The 24,837-nt window shown below is 34.4% G+C and overlaps 1 protein-coding gene across 1 annotated transcript; it reads left to right on the top strand.

The window, feature by feature from the left end:
- The first annotated feature begins 1,335 nt into the window (after positions 1 to 1,335).
- Positions 1,336 to 21,159, top strand: LOC113856387 (CSC1-like protein At3g54510). Its single transcript, XM_027488184.1, is given in 11 exon segments — positions 1,336 to 1,619; positions 3,192 to 3,332; positions 3,929 to 3,954; positions 4,151 to 4,233; positions 11,573 to 11,785; positions 12,817 to 13,005; positions 16,141 to 16,439; positions 18,153 to 18,432; positions 18,643 to 18,921; positions 20,591 to 20,824; positions 21,010 to 21,159. Coding segments are annotated over 11 exon segments (2,178 nt in total).
- Positions 21,160 to 24,837: the final 3,678 nt, after the last annotated feature.

Below are 24,837 nucleotides of genomic sequence, written 5' to 3'. Positions count from 1 at the left end.
AAAGTTCTTATTTAAATCTACAATTTTTATCTCTCCATTTCTCCCTCACAAGCTCTTCAAATGAAAGATATATACTTGATACCAAAACTCTTCCAAGAATTTAACTATCAACGTTGATTTCCACGATTTGCACCATTCTTCATAATCTTCTAATTCCACTTTATTTTTGGACAGGGAATGAATATCGTCAAGGAATCGTCCAGTAAATACCTTCCTCTTCATTGAGGATATCAAATCCTGCATAACTATTTGAACTATATCTTGTTCTTGGAGCCAAAAGTTTGTTGTTTTTTAATGCATCACCTTATCCTTATATGATGTTTTGCGCATGTCTTTTATTGATAAAGAATTTGATTTCCTAAATCAAATAAGCTTTTATATGCTTCTCTTGCATTATTCACTCCAGTTCTAATCTAGTCACTATTTATTCTTCATTCATCTTCCCTTTCTTTGTACACTAAATATTAAGGTCTTCTTCCTCTACAATTTGTACCTCATGTGATCCATGTTGCCTTATTGAATCTTAAAGGAATGGGAGAAATTCTAAGTCTGTTCAATGTTTTTATTTTTTTGTATTTATATATATCTAATTTACCCATATACATATATATATATATTATTTATACTCCGACTAATTCATTAAATAAGTATCTTAACCAAATGATTCCAGAATGATAAACAAAATTAAGTACGATAATTTTATAGATAATTTTGCATCATAAAAATTTTTAAAATAAATTTTAAATAAAAATAATAATTTTTATAAATTATTTTATTAATGATAAAAAACTTCGTTCTTAAGTTTGCTTTTAATTTTAAAAACTCTTAACAAGTATTATATATTACATATATTTATATACCTATATCTATCAAATTTTAAGTTTTTATTTATATTTTGACGGAATTCATTAAACAACTATTTATTTTACTAATCATAATTTTTTATAATTTAAAATTAATTTTTTTTATCTTTTCTCAGACTATTAAAATTTTCAATTCAATCTAAAAGATGTAATTTATTACCTTAAATTAAATATAAATTTAAATTAAGATATGTTAATATATATATATATATATATATATGTATATATTTATAAAATCAAGTTATAATAAAATAAGCATCATTTTAAGTATCCTTAGCGAGTCCTGAAACATGCACCGAAATAGCATGAAAACAGAGGCAGGGTGAGTTGCGTCGTGCTCACTTGAACCTCTGCCACGTACTCCAAAGGTGTCAAACACCATACCACGCCTCGCCTCTTGCGCTCATCTTTTGTTCTGTTTTATTTAATTTTTCACACTCTCTCACAGTATGTTTAGAAACTGAAGTTGAAGATGGACCCTCATAGCCTTATGGCATCGGCAGCCATAAACATAGGGTTGGCCCTAATAATTCTAACGCTCTTCTCCATGCTGAAGAAGCAACCTTGCAATGCTTCCATATACTATGCTCGCTCTCTCTCCCACCGCCACCACGTTCCTTTCCACTCTCCTTCTTCGGTGCACCGTTTCCTTCCTTCAATCTCGTGGATTTCTCGCGCGTGCACCGTCACCGAAGACCAGATCGTCCAAGCTCATGGCCTCGATTCTCTTGTCATCATCAGGCTCTTCAAATTTGGGTCAGTTACAACTTTCACTTTTTTCTGCTGTTCAAATTTACCATTTTTTGTGATTACCATTCGTTTTAAACGTGAATGCTTATTTAAGAATTCTGGCAAATTTAACTATTTATAAATCATTCTGGAGTTTTAATTAAATAATTTTTATTTTAAATATAAAGAATTTTTAATAAGAATTTAAAAATTATTTTTTTAATTACTATTCATGATTTTTTTTTTTATATTTCAGTCTCAAATTATATTTTATTACTGATTTCATAGTTTTAAAAGAAAAAGTAAAACTTTTGGTCCAAATACAGCTCAACAATTTATTTCCTATTTTATCACGTTAAACATTAAGTTTTTTTTTAATTTTAATTTTAAATTTTTATATTTTAGTTTTAATTTTTAAATTTTAAATTTATTTCTTTGCTTAATTTTATTTAATTTTTTCATTAAATATGTAAATTTTAAATTAATAGTATAATATATTTTTGAATATTTATTTAAAATTTTAATTTAATTTAATAAAATCTGTCCCCAGAAAAATCACTGACCAAAAATTAAATGAAGAGATTTTATTTTAATTAGTTTTTATTTTATCTTCTTTCTATTATTTTCCAGTCTTCTGGGTATTTATACTCCCGAAAATGCTTCAGAGCCTTTTCTTGTTTTGATGAGAACGGTAAAAAAAATTTAGATATTTTGATCTGATTTTTATTTTAACACTTTTTGATACAATAATAAAGAAAGAAGAAGGAAAATAGAAAAGAAAGAAAGAGAAAAAAAAAAAAAACATAAGGAGGGTAACGATGACTTTTTTCTTTTATTTTTTTCATTTATTTTCTAATTATTATATTTATAAAAAATTCTTTAAAATATTAATAAAAAAAGCTTACACGTCACATTTAGTTTTTCAGTTTACAAACACAGAAATATTTTTAAATGATCTAATTAAAAAACTTGACAGTTTCCTAATCATTCCTGTCACTGACACGTGTGCCAATAATCATTTCTTGTCCTTTACTATCCTTTATATTAACTGTGCTTGCATCCCTCTTGCTCCCGGTTAACGAGGTAGCCTAATATAAAATCTACGCGCGATCTAAAGAATTGACATAGGTTAACTTTATTAAAATTATGCTTTTAAGGCCAAAATATATTATTGATATATCATGTAATCTATATTTCTGCATTTAAATTGAAAGGGCAACTTTTCGATATTTATCATGGAATAGTAACTTACTGTAATTTTCTTAAGGATATATATTTAAGATCAGTGAGGTTGGAGAAAAAAAGGTAAGATATAATTTTTGATTGTTAATAAATTTTTTTATTTGATGTTTCTAAACGAAGACAAAAAAAAGATTGAGATAACTTAATTTCTATATTTTTATTTTATAAATATTATATAATTTTTTAATTTAACAGTGAATATAAAACTTCACTGTTCTCCGAAACACAGTCAAAGGGGTACCCATGTGCTGTTTACATGTGGCATGCAATACTAACCTTGGTAAATTAAATTTCCTGCATTTTGCTTAATTTTACTGTTTTATTCTTATTTTTATTTATAAAGTTTTGGTTTTGCAGTATTAAGTTTTTTACAGTGTGTTCAGTTGTTGGGTTGGTGGTACTTCTCCCGATTAATTATGGTGTCTCGGAGGTTCAGAATGGGAGCTACTCTACAATGGATTCTTTTACAATATCTAATGTTAAAAGAGGCTCTAGAAGGTGAGATTATTGTGACATATTTGAATGGGCTTACTCACATGCATCTAGTTTTTACAAATTGAGTATGGTAATTTTGAATCTCTATCTTAAAGCACAGATAAGTTTAATTGACGTATTTTATTTTGATCAAAGCATAACAAAGCTGATAGACAAAAGTACATGATATTCCTGTTGAAAAAGAATGACATCATTACAAAAAATTAAGGAGAAGGATTTGAGAGAAAAATATTCAATTTTTTTGAGCACAAATACCACAAAGTTGCCCCATGTGATTTTTGTCTCTCTCTTTTGAACTTCTTTTCCCCTTTTAACATTAACTTCAGAAAATTTCCTACAAGAAAGTATGGAAAAAAAATGCTAATTTCAATAATTTTTAACAAATAATAAAGAATATGTTGCTAGCATTTTTTATAACTTTGCCTATTATGAACTAATATTTTCAACTTTTGACTTTTAACCAAAGAATGTTGAGTGAATAAACCATTCTTTAAGTTAATTTATTCTTAAATTGAAAATATATTCATCAACATATCCTAATTTGTAATTTTCCCCATATATGTTGCTGATTCTTTGGAAAAACCATGGACTTTAATGAGTATGGGAAATGTTGCACTTTTGTGGAGTTTGGAGGATGTTAAGTAGATTGAAGAGGAAGGCAAAGGAAAGGCTTGGGGGAAATTCTCCTTAAGTCCTCTCCGTTGGTCATTATTTTGGCTATTTTACACCATATTTTTTTTATCCTGTTATTGTAATTTGTGATTTAGACCAAATGTTATTGTGGTTCACACTTCTGACTCAAAGCTTTAAAACTGATCTAGTTTCATGATTTTCAAACAGGCTTTGGGTTCATTTTGCTTGCTTGTGTTTTATATCTTTCTACGGGATGTACCTGCTGTATAAGGTGAAATTCTCAGGTTGATATCTATTAGCATTATTGTCATAAAACCCTTCTTGGATGCATTATGTTTTTTATTGACAAGGTATCCAAAATTGTGCAAACTATAGAGGGATTAAACTTATGAGTCATACTATATAAAATTGTGAGAAAATGTGATTGAACATAGATTACAAGAGAAAACTTCGATAGCAGAAAATCAATTTAGCTTTATGTCAGAAAAGTCTAGAACAAAAGTTATATGGGACTTAAAAATCATGTAATCCACTTTATGCACGGTGCCTATATAGGTCTTTCTTGCATGTGACTAAACTATCTTATACGACTTACATATAGTTTTTATTGACATGGAAAAGGCGTATTCTTGAGCTCGGTCAAAAATTAAGTTTTTAGAAATCTAATAACTAAAATGTCTCTTTCAATAACTTCATTTAAGGTTCTTTTGGGTCTTTCTTGTTCTCTTTATACGGGACTTAAAAGTCATGTAATCCACTTTATGCACGGTGCCTATATAGGTCTTTCTTGCATGTGACCAAACTATCTTATACGACTTACATATAGTTTTTATTGACATGGAAAAGGCGTATTTGACATGGAAAAGGCGTATTTAAGGGTCTATGTAACATATATTCAACTATACAAGACATGTATGAGGGGATAATTATGTGTGTGAGAATTTTTAGAAGTGTATTTAAGGACTTCTCAATAGGGATAAATTTACATCAAGGCTCCACTTTGACTCCTTACTTATTTAATCTTGTGTTAGATGTGTTTACAAGTGACATACAAAAGATTATTCCTAAATGTATGTTTTTTGCAGATAAAATAGTGTTGGTTGAGGATTCAAAAGAAGATGTTAATGCTAAATTTGAGTTATGTAAAGAGACTTCAAAATCTAAGTAAGGCAAATTATATGCTGTTAGGGATCGAATTCCAAATGGGATAGAAGTGTATAAAAGAAAGAAATTCAGGGGCAACTTGGGAAATAGTAAGTCGGGAGAGGGGTGTGATCCAGGTGAGCCCAATTCTAACTAATTGTGAAGACGTGTGTGTGTGTTTTGTTGAGGGGTGGGGCGAGAGAATGATTAGTAAATATTCTGTTATGAGAAAAGGGTATAATTGTTGGCTAGTGGGAGGGAGAAAGGGGGATTTTTTTGAATTAGGACTTGGAGTGTAGGAGCTGCTTAGTGCTCCATTTTTTTCATTCTTGTTACTGCATTTGTTTTTTTCTGATTTCCTTAATACCAGACATTTCTTGCTGTTTCTTGGGTTGTTTATATCATTTTGGCATTAGAGCTGCTTTTTCTGGGAGTTGTAGGGGTCCAATTTTGCTGAAGCTGCTAATGGAGAATCGAGCGGAAGAGCTGGAGAAGAAGTTTGATGAGATGTTGCATCTGTTGAAGGAATCACGCCGAGCTCGTTCACGGGATCGATCGCCACAGCCACGGAGGAACCACCGAGTGGAGCTGAGAGACCGATGGAATGAGAGTTCTAGACGAGATGAGGGGTCACGCTACTCCCCTTCTCTTCGTCGCAGCGAGCTTCGTGATTTGGGGTCTTGGTACCGCGATAATTGAGGCTCCCCCACTCCCACGGTGGTCACTCACACCATTGGGGTGGCCCTTCTTGGGGTAGTCAACCATCGAACTCGCGTCGTGACAGCCCCCACCGCCAGTGACATGAGCTAGATAGGAAAATGGAACTCCTTTTATTTTCCAAAGATGCATTGGGCTGGCTGGTGAAAATCGAAAGGTATGGGAGATGAGAGAATGGAGGTCATGATCTTAGCATTGGAAGACAAGGCGCTGAATTGGTTCCAGACGTGGGAGGAACAAATTTCATGTTTGTCATGGAGACAGTTCAGAGACGATGTGGTACGGAGGTTCCAATTAGGGGTAGTGAAGGACCCCACTGGCCCCTTGTTGAGATTAAATCAATTGGGCTCAATTATGGACTATATTGAAGAATTTGAAAAAGTCTCTGGGCCCATGAAGCATGTGGACTGAGAGATCATGAAAGGTATCTTCATTAATGGGTTGAAAGGGGGACTGAGAGCGGAAGTCAAGAGCTTAGAGCTGGGCTCCCTAGCTGAGGTTAAAGATAGGACTCTCATGTTAGAAGAGAGGAACACAGAATGGAAAGGAGGAGAGAGTCCACTGAGCAAAGTTTTGGGCCAAGTTAAAGGCCCAAATATCAGTAGAGCTAGTCCATTTCGTATGTGGAGTGGGCAGCAAAGAGAGGGAACAACAAGACTTCCAAAAGGAGCGAGTGGAGAGAAGAATGTCATTGGGAAACGCCTTTCCCAAGAAGAACTTCAAGAGAGGAGCCGCCAGGGTCTTTGCTTCAAATGTGGCAAAAGATGGGGACTAGGTCATGTATGCAAGTTGAAGCACTTTAAACTCGTGCTAGTGGAAGACTTTGAAGATGGTGAGTCCAAAGAAGAAGATGACAAGGAAGTTCAAGAGGATGAGGTCACTCTAGAGTTAGCGATGAAGTCCCTTCGAATCATACTGAATAATCTTCAAAGATTCACCACTGTGAATAAATCTTTCAAGGTGAGAGGGACAATAAGGGGCAACGAAGTGATTATTTTGGTGGATACAGGGGCGACGGACAATTTTTTGTCTAAACCTTTGGCGAGGCAACTTCAAGTGGAGGTTGATGATGTGACGACCTTCACTGTAGAAGTGGGCACGGGCTAGTTGACAGAAAGCTCTGGGTTCTATGAGAAAATCGAGCTTGAAGTGCAAGGAGTAAGAATAATCCAACCCTTTTTCTTGCTGAGTTTGGGAAGGGTGGATGCAGTATTAGGAATGGGGTGGATTGTGAGTTTGGGGGACATTCGGGCTAATTTTCAGAAGCTTGTGATCAGTTGGGAGGAGGAAGGGGTGTCGAAGTGTATTCAAGGAGACCCCTGCTTAGCGATGGCCAACACTTCGTGGAGAGCGACAATGAAGGCTCTGAGGGGTGATGGAGAGGGGTATTTTATTGCCTCTTGCACTAAAAAGGAAGAGGAACAGTCAGAGCAAACTCTTGCGAGAAATTTTTGGCAACTGTTGGATGAATATGCAGACATTTGCAAGCAAACGGAAGGGCTCCCTCCCCCACGAGAATAAGACCATGCAATCAATCTGAAGGAGGATGCAGGACATCCTCGGATAAGGCCCTATCGATACCCTTATATCCAAAAAAATGAGATATAAAAAATTATTGGAGAGATGTCAAATTCGGGAATTATTAGTCCAAGCAACAGCCTTTATTCGAGTCCAGTGATACTAGTCAAGAAGAACGATGGGGACTTGAGATTTTGTGTGGATTATCGAGCCTTGAATAAGGTAACTATTCTGGATAAATTTTTCATTCCCATAATCGATGAATTGCTGGACGAACTTGGGGGCCTAGAATATTTTCTTAATTGGATTTAAAGTCAGGGTACCACCAAATACGAATGAAAGAGAGACATCGAGAAGATAGCATTTCGAACGCATGAGGACATTACGAATTTTTAGTAATGCCCTTTGGCCTAACAAATGCACCATCCACATTCCAAGCATTAATGAATAAGATATTGAAGCCCTTTTTCCGGAAGTTTGTTCTTAACTTTTTCGATGATATATTGTTTTTTAGTAAGACGGAAGAAGAGCATCTAAATCAGTTACAACAAGTGTTAGAGCTACTGAGACAACATACTCTCTTTATTAACAAAAAGAAGTGTTGTTTTGCCAAAACAAAAATTGAGTATTTGGGGCATATCATTTTAGGGGGAGGAGTAGCAGCAGATCCCAAAAAGATAGAAGCCATGTTAACATGGCCTGTAGCTACTGATTTGAAAGGGCTGAGAGGTTTCCTGGGAATTACTAGTTATTATTGAAGGTTTGTGAATGGGTATGGGAAATTAGCTTGGCCACTTACCTAACTTCTAAAGAAAGATGGGTTCAAGTGGGGTACAAAAGCTTAGCTGGCTTTTGAGAGACTCAAGCAAGCAATGACTACACTTCCTGTTTTAGCGACCCCTAATTTTGAAAAGCCATTTATAATTGAAACAGATGCTTCAGGAAAAGGAGTTCTAATGCAAGAGGGACGCCCATTAACTTATCTAGTCAAAAGCTATCAGAGAGGGCCCAACAAAAATCAGTTTATGAAAGGGAACTCATGGCTATAGTAATGGCGATCCAGAAATGGTGTCACTACCTGCTGAAGAGAAAATTTGTGGTACACACTGATCAGAAAAGCTTGAAGTTCTTGGTCGACCAAAGAATGATGGGTGAGGGGCAATAGAAATGGGTGGCCAAACTGCTTGGTTTTAATTTTGAAATAAAGTATAAGGCGGGAAAAGATAATGGAGCTACTGATGCTTTATCCAGGAAAATGTGCTTTGCTGCCATTTCCAGTGTTACCTTCCAAGATTGGGATGGACTAGAGGAGGAGGTCCAAAGGGATGAGAAGCTGAAACAGATTATGCATGATTTACTGCAAGGTAGTAAAATACAGCTGGGATTTGAATTAAAAGGGGGCGTTTATTCTACCAAAAGAGGTTAGTGATACCCAAGAACTCCCCTAGAATTCCCTTACTCTTGCAAGAATTCCATGACACTGCTTTGGAGGACACTTGGGTTTTTTTCGTACCTATAAATGTATGGCAGGGCTATTGTGGTGGGAAGGGATGAGAAAGACTATTCAACAATATATTCAGTCGTGTGAAACTTGCAGTAGAAACAAATATCAGACTTTGTCTCCAGCTAGATTGCTTCAGCCATTGCCAATTTCCTGTAAAGTCTGGGAGGATTTATCAATGGATTTCATAGGGGTCTCCCTAAAGCTCAAGAGGTGGATACTATCTTGGTGGTGGTAGACAGACTTACTAAATACTCCCATTTTGTTAGCATTTCGCACCCTTATTCAGCTAAGGACATTCCTAGCATTTTTGTGAAGGAGGTGGTGCGACTACACGGATTTCCACAATCAATAGTCACTGATTGTGACCGGATTTTTATGAACATTTTCTGAGTTGAATTATTTAAGCAGGTAGGAACTAAATTGAAATTTAGTTTTGTGTACCATCCACAAACGGATGGGCTGACGGAGGTAGTCAATAGGTGCTTGGAGACATACGTAAGGTGTTTTGTAGGAATCAAGCCAAAGCAGTGGCCAAAGTGGTTATGTTGGGCTGAATTATGGTATAACACCACCTACAGTTCAGCCACCAATACTTGCTCATTCAAGAGTTTATATGGGAGGGAACCACCCCCATTGATCAAGGGAGATGTATCCCCATCCACAGTGGAGGAAGTGAACCACCTGTTGGCTGAAAGAAATGTCATTTTAGATGAGCTCAAATGGCAACTAGACAGGGCTTAAGTTCGCATGAAGAACCAGGCCAACCAAAAAAGAAGGGATGTGGAATTTGCAGTAGGAGAGAAGGTCTATTTAAAGATCCAACCTTATAGGCTGCGTTCCTTGGCCAACTATGTCAATTAGAAACTTAGTCCAAAGTACTATGGACCATTTGAAATGCTAGAGAGAATTGAAAAGGTATCGTATAAACTTAAACTGCCTGCTGAATCCATGGTACACACAGTTTTTCATGTTTCCTTACTCAAGAAATGTATAGCTCCCAATGTCAAGAGCCAGTCTCTCCCAGTGGGTCTTGCAGAAGATTGGGAGCTGAAATTACAGCCAACTGAAGTGATGGCAGCAAGAAGAAACCCCCAAGGAGGATTGGAAGTTCTGATTCAATAGAAAAATATGCTAGAATTTGAGAGCTCATGGGAACTAGCAGTTGACATACAACTAAGCTTCCCTCACTTCCACCTTGAGGACAAGGTAGTAGTTCAAGAGGGGTATTGTTAGAGATCGAATTCCGGATGGGATAAAAGTGTATAAAAGAAGGAAATTCAGGGGAAACTTGGGAAACAATAAGTTGGGAGAGAGGTGTGATCCAGTGGGCTCAATCCTAACTAATTATGAAGACGTGTGTGTGTGTCTTGCTGAGGGTTGGGGCGAGAGAATGATTAGCAAATATTCTGTTATGAGAAAAGGGTATAATTGTTGGCTAGTGGGAGGAAGAAAGAGGAATTTTTCTGAATTAGGACTTGGAGCGTAAGAGCTACTTAGTGCTCCATTTTTCCATTCTTGTTATTGCATTTGTCTTTTTCTGATTTCCTTAATACCAAACATTTCTTGCTGTTTCTTGGGTTGTTTCTATCATATGCATTGTATGGTTAACAAAAAACAAGACAAGGATCATGTGTTGGAAGTTAAATTTGGAGATGATATTATACCATAAGATTCTAAGTTTAGGTACTTAAGGATCAATTCTACAGAATGATAGAGAAATTAATGAAAATGTTACTCATAGAATAATTTGAATTCTGTATTGTATTGTATTGTATCAATATACACTATAATTTACATGTATATATAGCAGTCTAATCGTAATATCTACATGAGATAATATCCTAGATTATTTTCTAATAATCTTAGAGATAATGATAAATAAAGATAAGTGGTATGGATGTCTATTATTTTCCAGATTGCATGAAAGATCTTGGAACTGCTCACTTGTCAATGAACATTGTTATCATCTTGTACTTAGATTTTGAGGAGTCCAAGATGTGTAAATATTCATCCAATCCCTGCAATCACAGAATGACGCTCTCATTCCTTGTCTTAGAAGTAGAAATACTTGAAGTTGACTTTATTCCTTGCGCCACAACAATTGGCATCTTGTTGCAAACCCAAATTCATTGATGAAGGTGGGTAAACGATTGAATCTAAGGTTCTATTGCAGCGTGATTGCGGTGGTAGCTAAGTTGTTTCCTCATCCATGTGTACAAGTCATGTCACGGCACCCAACACAGATGGTGTTAGACACCTTGACAACAAGGAACAAATTAAAATGTGAATTTAGTCGTATATGAATTTAGACACCTTGACAATGAGGAACAGATTATATTGGTTTGTTTAAGCGAATTCAGTAGGTGAACTGATCTTCTCTAAAATTAAGTTCTATCCAATTTTTCTGTGTACGAGCCACGTGTGCAAGCCTTTCCATGTATACAATCCCCATCATCCAACACAAATGGCTTAGATGGTAACTCGATGACAATGATCAAATTAAAGACATGTATAGGGACCCAATTACAAATTTTAGGCATAGAGAGTAGAGACTAAATTGAAAACGAGAGACATGTAGTGGGAGAAATTCTATTTTAATCTACCAACAAATAATGATCAAACAAATGTGCTTGTGACTTCAGAGAATTGGAGTATTTATGTTGCATAGAAAATTTATCACTGATTCAAGTTAACCTTACTGTTGCCTTTATGAAAATTTCATCTCCAGGAATATGATGAAATGTTGATTCGAAGGATCAAGCAAATTCAAAATTTAAAGCAAAGACCTGATCAATTTACTGTCTTGGTTCGTGAAATTCCATTATGCAATGAGCACAAGACTCATGGCTGTTGTGTTGATCATTTCTTCTCAAAACACTATCCGAACACTTACTTTTCCTATCAAATGGTGTACAGCACAGAAGATCTTGAGGAGTTGGTGGTAAGATATTCCTATTACAATTTTCAATTAAGAATTCTCACAGAGTGTATATATGCTAATCATGAACATTACAAAATCTGTTTGAGATGCTCTTATGTCATAATTTAAATCATGCTACTTAACATTTTGGAAATTTCATGCTGCTTTTCACTTATCATTCCATGAAATTTGAAGAAAACAGCAATGAGAAATTCTTCATTACTGTTTCCCTTCCAGTTTTGTTCTTTCTGCATATGGTCAATTTTTTAGTACAACTTTATTTCTGAAGGACTTGAAGTGGTCAGAGACCCATGCCATGGGTGGGTATGGCTTCGTCTGGATCACAACTTCCATCATGGAAGTGAAATAACATGACTTTTTGCTACAAGATATACTAGAAGATAACATGTCCTATCCTGAGAGATGCAGAATGCTTCCACCATGTGGATCATAGGCAATATTTTTAGAGGAAGCTTTAATGACATTGATAGTTTTGTAGCCTCTGACGAGACAACAACAGATGACTTTTTCATCAACTATCCATGAACTATATAATTAAAATTTTGAGTACTACAAAATTGGAATAGCATAACAACAACTCCCAACAAATTATCCATATCTTGAATTTTGCAAATCAAATAATACTTTTATTTGTCTGTTGTGTACGAAAGTGTTAAAATGAAATTTGTGAACCTAATTTTAAATGGTAGGATATTTTTATCCTGTGCTTAGAGAATAGAGATAGTAATTGTGATAAAGCACTTTATTTCTCAATGCCCTGAGATTTATAGCTGTATAATTGTACATTTCACTGGCTACCTTCCTTTGGAATATATATTTTATAAAGTGTATTGATTGTCCCCAAAACACGTAAAGTCTTTTTAGATTGAATGGAGCTTTTAGTTTGCGAGATGGAACAGATTATCTTAGTTTTATTCATTTATGCCAGAAAAACCGCATATTTTGCATTTGCTCAAGCATTAAAGAAGACAAATTTTGTTTCAATTTCTCTAGTGTGTAATGGATCCTCTCACAGATATTGTAACATGTAGAATCAAGCAAAGTCTCTTGCAAGAAAAATAGAGTTAAAAGAAACTTCGCGGGCCAGGAAACATAAGATGTTGTCACTTTTAAGTTTATCACGTCAAGAGACTTCAGAAGTAGCTTTGTTAGAGGAAAAGCTTCAAGCACTTAGTCACAAGATTCACCAGTTGCAATGCAAAGACATGCTCCAGAAAAAGGTAACAGTTTAACATATAATGTTTACTTGTACGTTATTTTGAGTAGATTTTCATATAGAAACACTTCTATTTCATTGTGTATATGATCTTTAATCTCCTACTCTGATAATGTTATAAAACTGCTTTTTTCTTCTATACCAAAATTTAGACAAGTCAAATATTTTTTGTTTTAATTTCTAAGCTTCAAAAAGAAGGAAAAATAGGCTAGCATGTTTAAGTGTCTAGTGAGAGTGTGAGACGTCCCTATTACTTCTATCTCTATTACCATTTCAAATACTAATGGTAAAATCTGGGGGATAAAAAAAAATTCTGATAGAAACTGAATATATTTATTATTGTATAGCAAGCAACTCGGGATATCCCTGATAATACAAGGAAAGTGCTGAAAAATAACAGAAGAAATAAATATTGCAATGCAGAAAGCAATGAAGCTGTTCCTATGGTTACCACCCCTCCCAAATAACCTCCCTGGTGATGCCTTCTTCTCTCTGATCAACAACCATATATCCTCCCCCTTTGCCCCCCTTTCCCCCCTAACTCATCCACGTCATTCTTTCTATTAGAATCTTCCATAACAGCCTCCTTGCCCACAATCCCCATTCTACCCCTCCTTCTCAGGTATGTTTTTAGTGGAGGCCCACTTGGCTTGGGCCCAACAATACCCCCCATTGAGTTCTTTTCCTTTTTAAGTATTTTACCAAAAAGTTCAAAAATATATTTAAAACATCATTTAAATTTGAAATAATCCCAAAAAACTCCAGAATACCCTATTCATATGTTCTTAAGCTATTAGAAATTTTTTCATAAATTTGGGAATATCCTAAAGCCAAAATAATAAACAAAACAGTTCTATACTATCCAAAACTGTAATCTTTCCTAAAAATTTGCAAAAATTCGTTTTTGTACCCAAGCAAAGAGACAATGAAAAATTTTACTTGAATAATACTATAAACAAGTCATAAAAACACAAATCAAGGGTTAAAATTTCAGTTCATGCCTTTAATATTTGTAGAAAACAACACTTATTTTAAGATAGAAAACATTCAAGTTTGCAGAAAGTTCCCAAAAATTATTTACTAATTCCAAAGCATCAAACCACATGTACATATCACAATAACATGAATATAACACGTAGCAAGCAAAACCATTAACAAAATTCCATTAAAATATCCTTTTTCAGTTTATTACGGTTTTTCTACAAAATTTCCTATTTTTACTGATTTAGTGATTTTCTTGAGTTTTCTTTTCTCAATCAAATTTTTTTCATATGTCCACCAAGGTCACGAAATATTCATCACATAGAAAGGGTTAAAGGTTCTCTTTTGATTCAAAAAGTCATTTAGCAAAGTATCCTTGATTTTGGTAGGGTGGTGAGTGGGTGATGGTCTCCTCTTCCTCTTACACTTGTTAGTATATTCGGACCTCATTTTTTCTCTTCCAAGTCAGCCTTTCACTTGTCCAATAAGCTCCCAAAGATTTGGAATTTTCCTACTTAATTGTTGTGGTGGGATAGTTGATGTTTGTCTTAGCTTTTCTAGAATTTTTCAAGTGTTTGGTCAAGAAGTGGGTCATGTTTAGTGATGTGGGGTTTCTTTAGGATATGTGGGTTGGAGTTTGGCGAAGTTTGGAAACTTTTTCACTTTCTCTTCCTTGGCTTCCTATTTTACGTGAAAATGGGCTCTCTTTGGATAGGGGTTTTCAATTTTTCTCTTCGCTCTCTCAATGCTGGGACATCATGACCACTATTTATACATTATGTCCAGGAGCTTTGTTTTTGAAAGTGTCCCTCCAATCAGCTTGCATCTAGGTATAAAGAGGCTCACAAAAATCTTCCTAAAATTGGCAAAATTGGCTTTTGAGGTGGCACTTTCCTTATCCCTTTGTAGTTGATTTGGTTAGCCTTCAACCATGAGCTAACCAAGTCTGGTCCCTCCTCCTTGTTTACCTTAATCATTAGTTAGTTTAGAGGAGAATCTAGTTGCAATTAAGTTAGGCCTAATCGGATAACATTATCAAGTGTCATTTCTTATGACTTTTGATGAGCCAGGTCATTTCTCCCATTGGCTTATCCTATCCAACTCATTCTTCACTCAATTATGGCCAATTTTGCTTCAATTTCAAGCTACAAACCGTGCACAATGAGCTGGATTGGATAGGATTGAGAAATTTGGAAAATTTGCCTAAAATTCTAGCAATTTCACGTTATTTTTAGGCCAATTTTAGAGAATTTGGTTTGACTTTTGTACTCAAGTTTTGGGATTAGTTCTTGAACGTCCAGCCCACTCTTGAGTCATATATGTGCCATAAAAATGGGCCAACATTCTTGGTCTTTCTAGAGGTATTTTGGTGATTTTGACCAAAATTTGCAACTTACATTCATTTTCTATTTTAGTTTCTTCCCAACTCAATATAATTCTTGTAACCTTAATTTAGATGGTCTAAAATCATTTATAGTATTTTGGTTATTAATCTCTACTAAAAATTAGGTTACACTTGATTCTTCCTTAGTCGGCTCTGTTTTTAGTAGATTTTGCTAAGTGTGTTTTAATTCCTACCTTTTCATGTATTATCTAATTCTAATTTGATTAGAGTGATATGATCAATAATTAATTTAGAAGTGGTGAAAATTTTGGGTGTTACATCTAGAATAAAATTTAATTTCTCTCTGTTTGCAGATGCATCTTGGTTGCATACTGCTGGTAATCTATATGGAAATTTATTATTTCTCTCAATATTGCATGGGTTTATATATGTATCAATAGGTAAATCCATCTCTATTGAAGAATTTTGCTTTTGATCTGAAAATACTATATTATTTCGTACTTCATCATGTTTTACCACAATCAACTTGTTGGTCTGTTTATGTTTAAATAGAGAAGAGCCTTAGTACAATATTTAGGAATATAATGGTCCAACACCGACGCCAAATATAAGGTTCCTTTCTGGTAAAATCAATATATAATGTGTATTTTGTTAAATACCTTGTCCATATAGTTATTTGGATATCTTGTGCAGTTGTGTTTGCCTATTTACTTCTTCGAAAAGAAAATGATTATAAATGTTCATTGAAGGTTTTATTAATTATCTGATTACTAAAACTGAAAACAAAGTATCTTGATTTATCTCGTGCATTAGGAGTTGCCTGTTGCTTTCGTAACATTCAAGTCCCGTTCTGCTGCTGCAGCAGCAGCTCAGTTGCAACAGCATTCACATCCACTTCTTTGGATCACTGAACATGTCCCAGAACCAAGGGATGTTTCATGGAGGAATATGAAAGTATCCTACAGAGTAGTGCCACTTTATAGACTAGGTGTTCTCATTGCTGCATCACTACTTACGCTTTTCTTTGCCATTCCTGTTACTGCTGTTCAAGGAATAGCCAAATATGAGAAACTGAAGAAATGGTTTCCTCCTGCCATGGCTGTGCAGTTGATGTGAGAATCATACACTAGTTCTGGCCCTCTTAAAAGCATTTGCTCATACTTTTTGGTTGAATCCCAAACTATTGCATAAATTTTATTATTTTAATTTTAATGCAGGAATGACTGAAAAGATATTCTGATAGAAGCTTGGTATCTCTATTAGAAAAAATGAGGAAAAAACTCTATAACACAAAACAGGAATACACACACTGCAGAACTTTGAGGGTCTGCACCTCCCAATGCCAAAAGGCCCTAATTTCCTCATACAGATCACATGATATTCCTCTCGAATCTCCCCTCTTAGTTATAGGAGACAGTATTCAAATTAACTCACCTAACTAACTAACTCACTCACTAATGTAACTAACTAATGGTTAACTAAGTAACTTATTTTAACTAACAACTAATGAGGGTTAACTAACAATACTTTCCCCTTAAACACTCACCTTGTCCTCAAGGTATCTATGGCAGCTGCAAAGCATAGTGGTATCAGGGTCCCATTTGTTTGAAGCATTATGATTAAGCCAACCCCAATACTGCAGTTCCAAAATAGTCTCAAGCCCTCCTGTGTCAAACACAAACTTGGCTGCAGTCAATCTCCTCCAATACTTTGTTTTCTTCAATATTTTTAGCCCTGAACCAGAGGCATCATTGCCCTGCAATTGTAATTGAGAACCCAAGGTTTTCTAGGCAAATCATGATTCGATGTCATCCTTTCATTACATGTGTTTCTGCAACTCACAACTCAAAAGATGGTTTCCTTCCACATAAGCAAACTTGTTTTCAGACCTCACAGCACCCAATTGTCTCTCTATCTCGACTACTTGTCCCAATCCATTGAATTTCCTCATCTTTGTTTGTCTTTTTCCCAAGATTTCTTTCCATGATTTTGTTCATTTTCTTGGACAATTGCATATTTTTCTACATTTGTTTTTGGTCTCCAAGATTCTAGTTCTTTTCTCTCCAGATCATCGTCACCTTTTCTGCTTTCTTGCACCCAAGATTCTTGTTCCTCATCCCCAATAGATGCAAATGATTCTGGATTAATATTCAGGTTGAAATCTCTTGAGCACCGCCTTCACAGTTCACAATGGTCCGCCAATTTGTCTTTTGATTACCCTGTTTCCAACAAATCCACCAATTGAGAGCAGCATCTCAAAGCTGTTCCAGCCCAAGATTTTCCACATTTGAACACTCCAATGGCCTCAAAATACTGCTCTACATTGGTCAACCACCAATAAGTTTGCTCTCCATCAAATGTTGGAATCATCTTCAAGATTTGATACCGACAACTCCAAGATTGGAGGTCTTATACCAGTTGATAAAAACTTGGTATCTTTATTAGAATTAGATGAGGAAAGAACTCTAACTTACAGAACTAAATATACACACTGCAGAACTTTGAGGGTCTGCACCTCCCATTGCCAAAAGACCTAATTTCCTCTCACAAATTAAATGATATTCCTCTCAAATTTCCGAAAATGAAAACCGTGACAATTCAGAATCAATTAATACAGAGGTAAATTTCTGGAAGTATATAGAGACTGAAAGGTTTTATCATCACAAAAAGGAAAAGGGAAATTGTACAAATAATTTTGTGTGCATTCAAGAATCTTTGTTTACCTTTTCATTTTACATTCTTATTAATTTATTGACTAGTTCCTAATGTGGATGATAGAATATTTGTTAATTTTTTTGACATATAGCATATTATTCATTGTTTAGACCAGGATTAAGCTCTATAGTGACAGGATATCTTCCAAGTGTTGTCCTAAAAGCATTTATATACATTGTGCCATTTGCAATGTTTGCTATGGCAAAAGTAGCTGGATGTATTGCAAGAAGCAAGGAGGAGATCAAAGCATGCAACATGGTTTTCTACTTTCTGGTTGGAAATGTGTTCTTCTTGAGTGTGCTATCAGGATCCCTTCTTGATGTACTTGGACAATTTATTAGTAGTCCTAAAAATATTCCTAGTCATCTTGCCAGAGCTGTCTCTGCCCAAGTATGTTGTTTTCTTTTATTACTCCTGGCATTATCTGTATAATTTGCCAAAATTCTGTGTTTCTCTTCATAATATGTTTGCAAAATGCTGAGACTTTTGTTTCCATGAATGACTCAGGCGCACTTTCAAGAATTATGTTATGTATCCTTGAAAATGTTATGCTTATAATAGTCTACTAATGAGTTTGACTTCTTATGTACTTTGTTCCAGGCAGATTTCTTTGTGACATACATCTTGACAGATGGTTTGTCAGGGTTTTCTTTGGAAATTCTCCAGCCTGGCTTACTATTTTGGGATATTTTGAAGTCTTGCATTAATGGCTGTCAACGAGAGAGAAGTCCTTATCTTTATTCATTGCCTTACTTTAGAATAATCCCTTTAACCTCTCTGTCAGTTCTAATTGGCATAGTGTACGCAGTAGTGACGCCATTGTTGCTCCCATTTCTTATCGTTTACTTCTGTCTTGGCTATGTTGTCTATATCAACCAGGTGAGTTTGTCAATATCTTCTTCACACACTCATTTATTGGGTTCTATAAAACAAATTCTCATACACACAGAAGGACATGCTCTGTTACAGATTCTTTTATTTGTTCACTTTGAAAATAAACCATCTAGAATGAGACTTTGTGATTTTATGCTTCGTTTGAGCAAGCAAATGTGGTAAGAGCACCAATCGTTTTAAAAGAGTATAGAATGTATTATTCCCACGAAAATTGTCCCTAAGCTCAATAATTTACACAAAATGCAACAAAAAACAAACTAATCAACATGTTCTTGAGTTTTATATTAGAATTGTGTTGAAAAGAGAAGTTTCTTATACTAGAAAACAATTTTGGAATGAAAGTAACAAAGTAAAATTCAAATCACTAGAAGAATAGATAAAATCATGGAAGAAAACATGCAAGAGCAACTTGAAATTTCAAGAGTAATGCAGAACCATATGAGATAATGCAAGGGAATGCAAAATTTTTATGAAAACATGCAGAACAAAATGATGCAAGAAAGAAACAAAACAATTTAGACGAATGAGATACAAGTCAGATATGAAATCACAATAACAAGATTGGATAGGAATCAGATTTAATCCAAGATTCTTACTCATGCAGGAAACATAATTTCATAGTTTCATGAATTCATTGCATTATCTAACTCTCTAGTATAGTAAAATCTAATGTTTGGGTATCTTACACTATTCCTCGGTTAGAAAATCCTGATGGTTTGGGTAGCTTCAACTTAGAATAAGAGTTAATAACATTCATATCAACCTCTAACTGCTATTTCTAGATAATTATGAAAATGAAGAAGTTTACTTCAGATCTGAACATATCAACCAATCTGTCCATTGTGCAGAAAGTCTCTAAATTCATACAATTGAATGACCAATTCAACAAAACATTAAGTACACAAGTAAAACTATACAATCATCAAGAAAATCTGAATTAGATTCAAAACATTATACAAAATACAGAAAAAATGAGTAAAGAATAAATTTCTGAAGAGATATTCTCTATTGAAGCTCGATCTGTCTCTAAAGTATCTCATTTCAATCTTACATAAAGTGAGAGGAGACAACTTTCATTTTGAATTTTGAATTTCTTACGTCAGGAAGTGGGGACATTGACAATTGAATGTGAAGGCTTGCACAACTTTCATTGCTTCTGAATGATTCTACAGCTTGAAAGTGAGGACATTGAAATTCGAATATTCTGTTTTCTGTTCCAAAATTCACTTAGAGCTTCTAGATTCTTCCATTTCTTCCTTCTGAATTCTCAACCTGAAAATGCATAAAAAGTTTGATAAATTCAGCTAAGGAAAATGCATTTAAGTGAATTTTCTCCTCCATCTATTCATTTATGCATAATTAACCATTATTCATTATTTTTAATGCATTTTTATTCATTTTGTTTTCAATTTTTGCATGATTAGTTTTATATATCTACTTAAAAATGCAGATTTATCAACCTGATACCTTTTTCTACGCTGAAGGAATGTCATTATTTTAAGTTAGATTTGGCGGTCATATATCCCTTTTGACACTGAAGTCTAAACAGGCACCCATTAGCAATGGCAAATCTCCAATTCACCTCACATATATAATAGAATTACTCATTTTTGTCTTTCTATAAATGTTATCTTAATTAGACTTACCTTTGCAGATTCAAGATGTGTATGAAACTACCTACGAAACCTATGGACAATATTGGCCATATATTCATCACTACATTCTCCTTGCAATCATTCTGATGCAGATTACCATGATTGGTTTATTTGGACTGAAGTTAAAACCAGCTGCTTCTATAGCAACCATTCCGTTACTTTTGTTGACATGCATGTTTAATGAGTACTGCAAGATGCGTTTCCTCCCTTCCTTTCACCATTATTCTCTAAAGGTAAACTTAATTCCTCACAATTACTAACGAGGACGAGGCTATATATATACTATAATAAAAAGTTCTGAACATGAGTTTTAAATTTATCATTGCATGTTTGATTATGATGCACACTAATTGTTTATATTTATATATGTAATGATTTGCCATATCTTACCTGAAGTTGTATTTAATTTTATGGTTAGGATGCTTCTGAAAATGACGAGCTTGATGAAAAGTGTGGTCTATTGAATTTCCACTGTGAAAATGCAATCAATGCCTATTGTCCGATAGGTTTACGACCAGTGAATTTCGTGGCATCAGAATCCAGCTCCATGCCATTAATTTCTTCATGATCTTTCATTTTGCATTCGTGTTTCATTTATTTTCAATAAGAAAAAAACGATAATGAAAGTATATGTTGTTTTTATTTGCAGTGATGTAAAGGGTGAAAGGGGTCAAAAAGGAAAACTTAACTTCAAAAATCGTATTTTATTTATATGCAGTGTAACTATATATAAAACAAATCTAAAACAGAATTGGTAGATAAAAACTACGAACAAATTATTCCTAAAAGAAAGGAAAGAAACAAACTTTACAAATAATCAACATGACTTTTATTTCAAATAGCATAAAAATTGAATTTGCAAATTTATTGGGGATACAACAGGCATATCATCGACACTCCTCTTCAAAGAACTATAAACTCCAAGCTTTTGGAAGTGTCTTGGTCAAAATGTCAGCATTTTGATTCTCAAATTATTGATGATTGACATTGCAGCCTGATTGTTCACAAAAATGTGTTTTCTTCTTGTTCCACATGTAAATTTGTTATAATTTTCTTAATCCAAAGAGCCTGATTCACAGTAGCTACATACTCCATTCAACAGTTGATTGAGCTATAACATCTTGTTTTTTAAAACACCAAGAAAAAACTCCAGATCCAAAAGAAAAACAGTAACCAAACGTGTTTCTCATGTCATCAACATAACCTGTCCAGTCATTATCAGAATATCCATGAAGCTTAAAATTATGAGAATAAGAGTACATCACATCATAATCTAAAGTGCCTTTAATATATCTAACAACTTATTTGGCAGCTTGAAAATGTATTTTACTAGCACAATGCATGAACCTTGAAAGTAAATTTATTGCAAACAAAATGTCAAGTCTAGTTACAGTAAGATATATTAAGCAACCAATCAAGCTTCTATAATGTTTTTCATCAACTCTAGTTGGTAGCCTATTCAGCAAAAATACAACAGTGCTTGCTACTTCTGTCCACAGCTTCTTTGGCAAATCTTTCTCATGTAACATATACCGCGTCGTCTTCATGATACTTTTATTTTTACTCTCACTTACATCATTTTGTTGTGGGGTGTATTGCATTGTAAGTTGGTGTTCAATGTCAGGTTTTTCACAAAATTTATTAAAAACGTCATTTGTATATTCTTTTTCATGTCAGACCTTTTTATTTGTAACTTGCAACCACTTTAATTTTCCACAAATGCATTTAAAGACAATACTCTCTGAGGTCTCCTAACATCTGTATGAATTAATTGTAGCCTTTAAGTTGCTTTCTAAGTGCTTTGAGGAAATGGTTTTCTTACTAGCTTACCAAATTGGCAAGCCACACAATCTGCCAACTTGTCTTCAAGCATCGAGGCACCTTTCACCAACGCATGTTTCTGCATGTATAACAGTCTTGCAAGATGAAAATGTTCAAGTCTTTTGTGCCATAGATCTGCATTGGTGGTTGTGCTTGAAAAAGTTATTTGCTCCTCCTCCATCAAATTTAGAGCATAGCTATTAGATCTCATTTTCACTTTGAATAATACATCTTTGCTTTTTGAGTCTTTGATCAAATACCAGTTATCTTCAAATGACTTTGAAGCCCTTTTTTCACAAGTTGTGCAACACTAAGCAAATTTTGGTCAATGTTAGACACATATAAAACATCAGAGATATATTTCAAACCTGTCAAGCTTTCAATAGCAATGGTTCCTTTCCCTTTAGGTAAAATTATTGTTTCCAATTTTTACTTTGGATATGGTGGTTTTGTCAAACTCTTTAAAAAGCTTCTTGTCATTGGTCATGTGGTTTGTGCAGCCGCTATCTATTAACCATGAGTCACTAAAACAATTGGTTGTAGCGAAACATGTTACAACAAAGAGTTGCTCATCTTTTTACTCCTCTAAAGTCACATTTGTCTCTTCTGATTTAGACTTGCAGACTCGCTCTACATGTCCCAAATCACCACATTCTCTACACTTGATATCTGGTCTCCACCAACATTTTTCCTTTGGATGATTTGTTTTTTTGCAATGTGGATAGGGGGAAAAGTTCTCACCTTGCTGTTTGTTGGTGCCTTTTAGCTTTTTGTTCTCCCATTTGTTGTTTTTGCCACTTTTGAATTGTGTGCTTTTACACAAAAAGCACCTTGTATAGTCTCCTTTTGTCTCATCATTCTTCTTGGCTCTTGTGCCTGTAAAGTTACCGATTCTCCTAAGGTGATGGTTGACAGGTCTTTTGATTCCTCCAATGCTGATACCTTTGATTCATATTTTTCTGGTACAGTAATCAGAATTTTTTGAATTATTTTTTCATCGAAAAAGTCTTTCCCAAAAAGCTGCACTTTATTTGCTATACTCATCAATTGACCAGCATAGCTTTTAATTGTTTTTGTCTTCTTCATGCTCTGCATTTCGAATTCTCTAGCCAAGTTGAGCACTTGTATGCCTTTGGTTCTTTCACAACCAGAATATTGTTTCTTGAGATAATCTCAAATCTCTTTGGCAGATTTTGTCACAAACCTTTTTTATAAGGAATCGAGAACATTATTTTAACACCACTTACTTATTCAAGATAGATAAATAATGGAGAATATAATTATAAAATTCACTTTTCATTCCAAATAAACAAAGTTCCTCACAACAAATACCCAACAAAATAACATAATATTACATTTAGTTTATAATACTCAAAATAAACAAAAATTATAGTACATATCTCCCTTTATATGAGATTCTCAAAATATAAGGAAAATGACTTTAATGCCAAATTACTCGACTCTAGCCTTCTAACACTTCTCCAATGGCCCCTCAGCCTATGAAGTAGATGCAACACCTGCTACATCCGCTCATGTACCACCGTACGATCATCACAATACACACACACAACAACAACAGAGACAAAAATGCAAGAATTAGCTTCCAAAAGAAAAATTACACACACACACACACACACACACATATATATAGAGCAAAATATTACTCATAGCAGCAGCTCCATGCATTCCCAACTCATCTAATGCATAACATGAAAACGATTTCAACTAGTTTCACAGCCTAAGTAATCTAGAAGGAACTGAGCTGGTCCAGGAGCGACCCATTTTGATATCTAGATTCAGATAGCACAACACAACACAACTCAACTCAGCATGCTCTATCGTTATACGTCTACCCACCTAAACGTGTAACTCGACTCTATAATAATGCAAGACATATATCTTAGCATGATGCAACATAGACAAAATCATATTCTTAACAGCTAAGCTAAAACAATTCATAATATTTTAGTCAAATTTCAGCTTTTAAATCAATTAACAGCAGTTACAACATAGAAAATAGCTTTTATCTATGAGATTTGACAAAATCATCTCAAAACTTCTTGTAATAATATATCAAATCGTTTCAAATATCGTTTAATAGTTAAAGTAAGCTCCCCTTACTTTAGAACAACGATTCACATCAGATCTACCGAATATTACTTATTTTAAGGCAAGATCCACCGAAGATTTAGCTCTACAACGAAGTTTCTCCTAAGATATCATCAACTATCTATAAGAAAGAGAAGAAGGACAGAAACGAACTGTAAATCTAACTTCAAACTTATAGAAACTTACTTCAAATCCTTGAGAACAGAGGTAGAATCTCAGATCTAGTGAGAAATCTAAGTTGAGGAGAGTTTAGTATGAGAGAAAATGATGATATATGGCCTTGGATCTCTCTAGAACCTTTGAGAAGGGTAAAGAA

The sequence above is a fragment of the Abrus precatorius genome, unplaced genomic scaffold (assembly GCF_003935025.1).
Source record: "Abrus precatorius isolate BTA unplaced genomic scaffold, Abrus_2018 Scaffold11, whole genome shotgun sequence".
NCBI lineage: Eukaryota > Viridiplantae > Streptophyta > Magnoliopsida > Fabales > Fabaceae > Abrus > Abrus precatorius.
The sequence above is the reverse complement of the archived record's forward strand: the minus strand, read 5'-3'. Positions and strand labels throughout refer to the sequence as shown.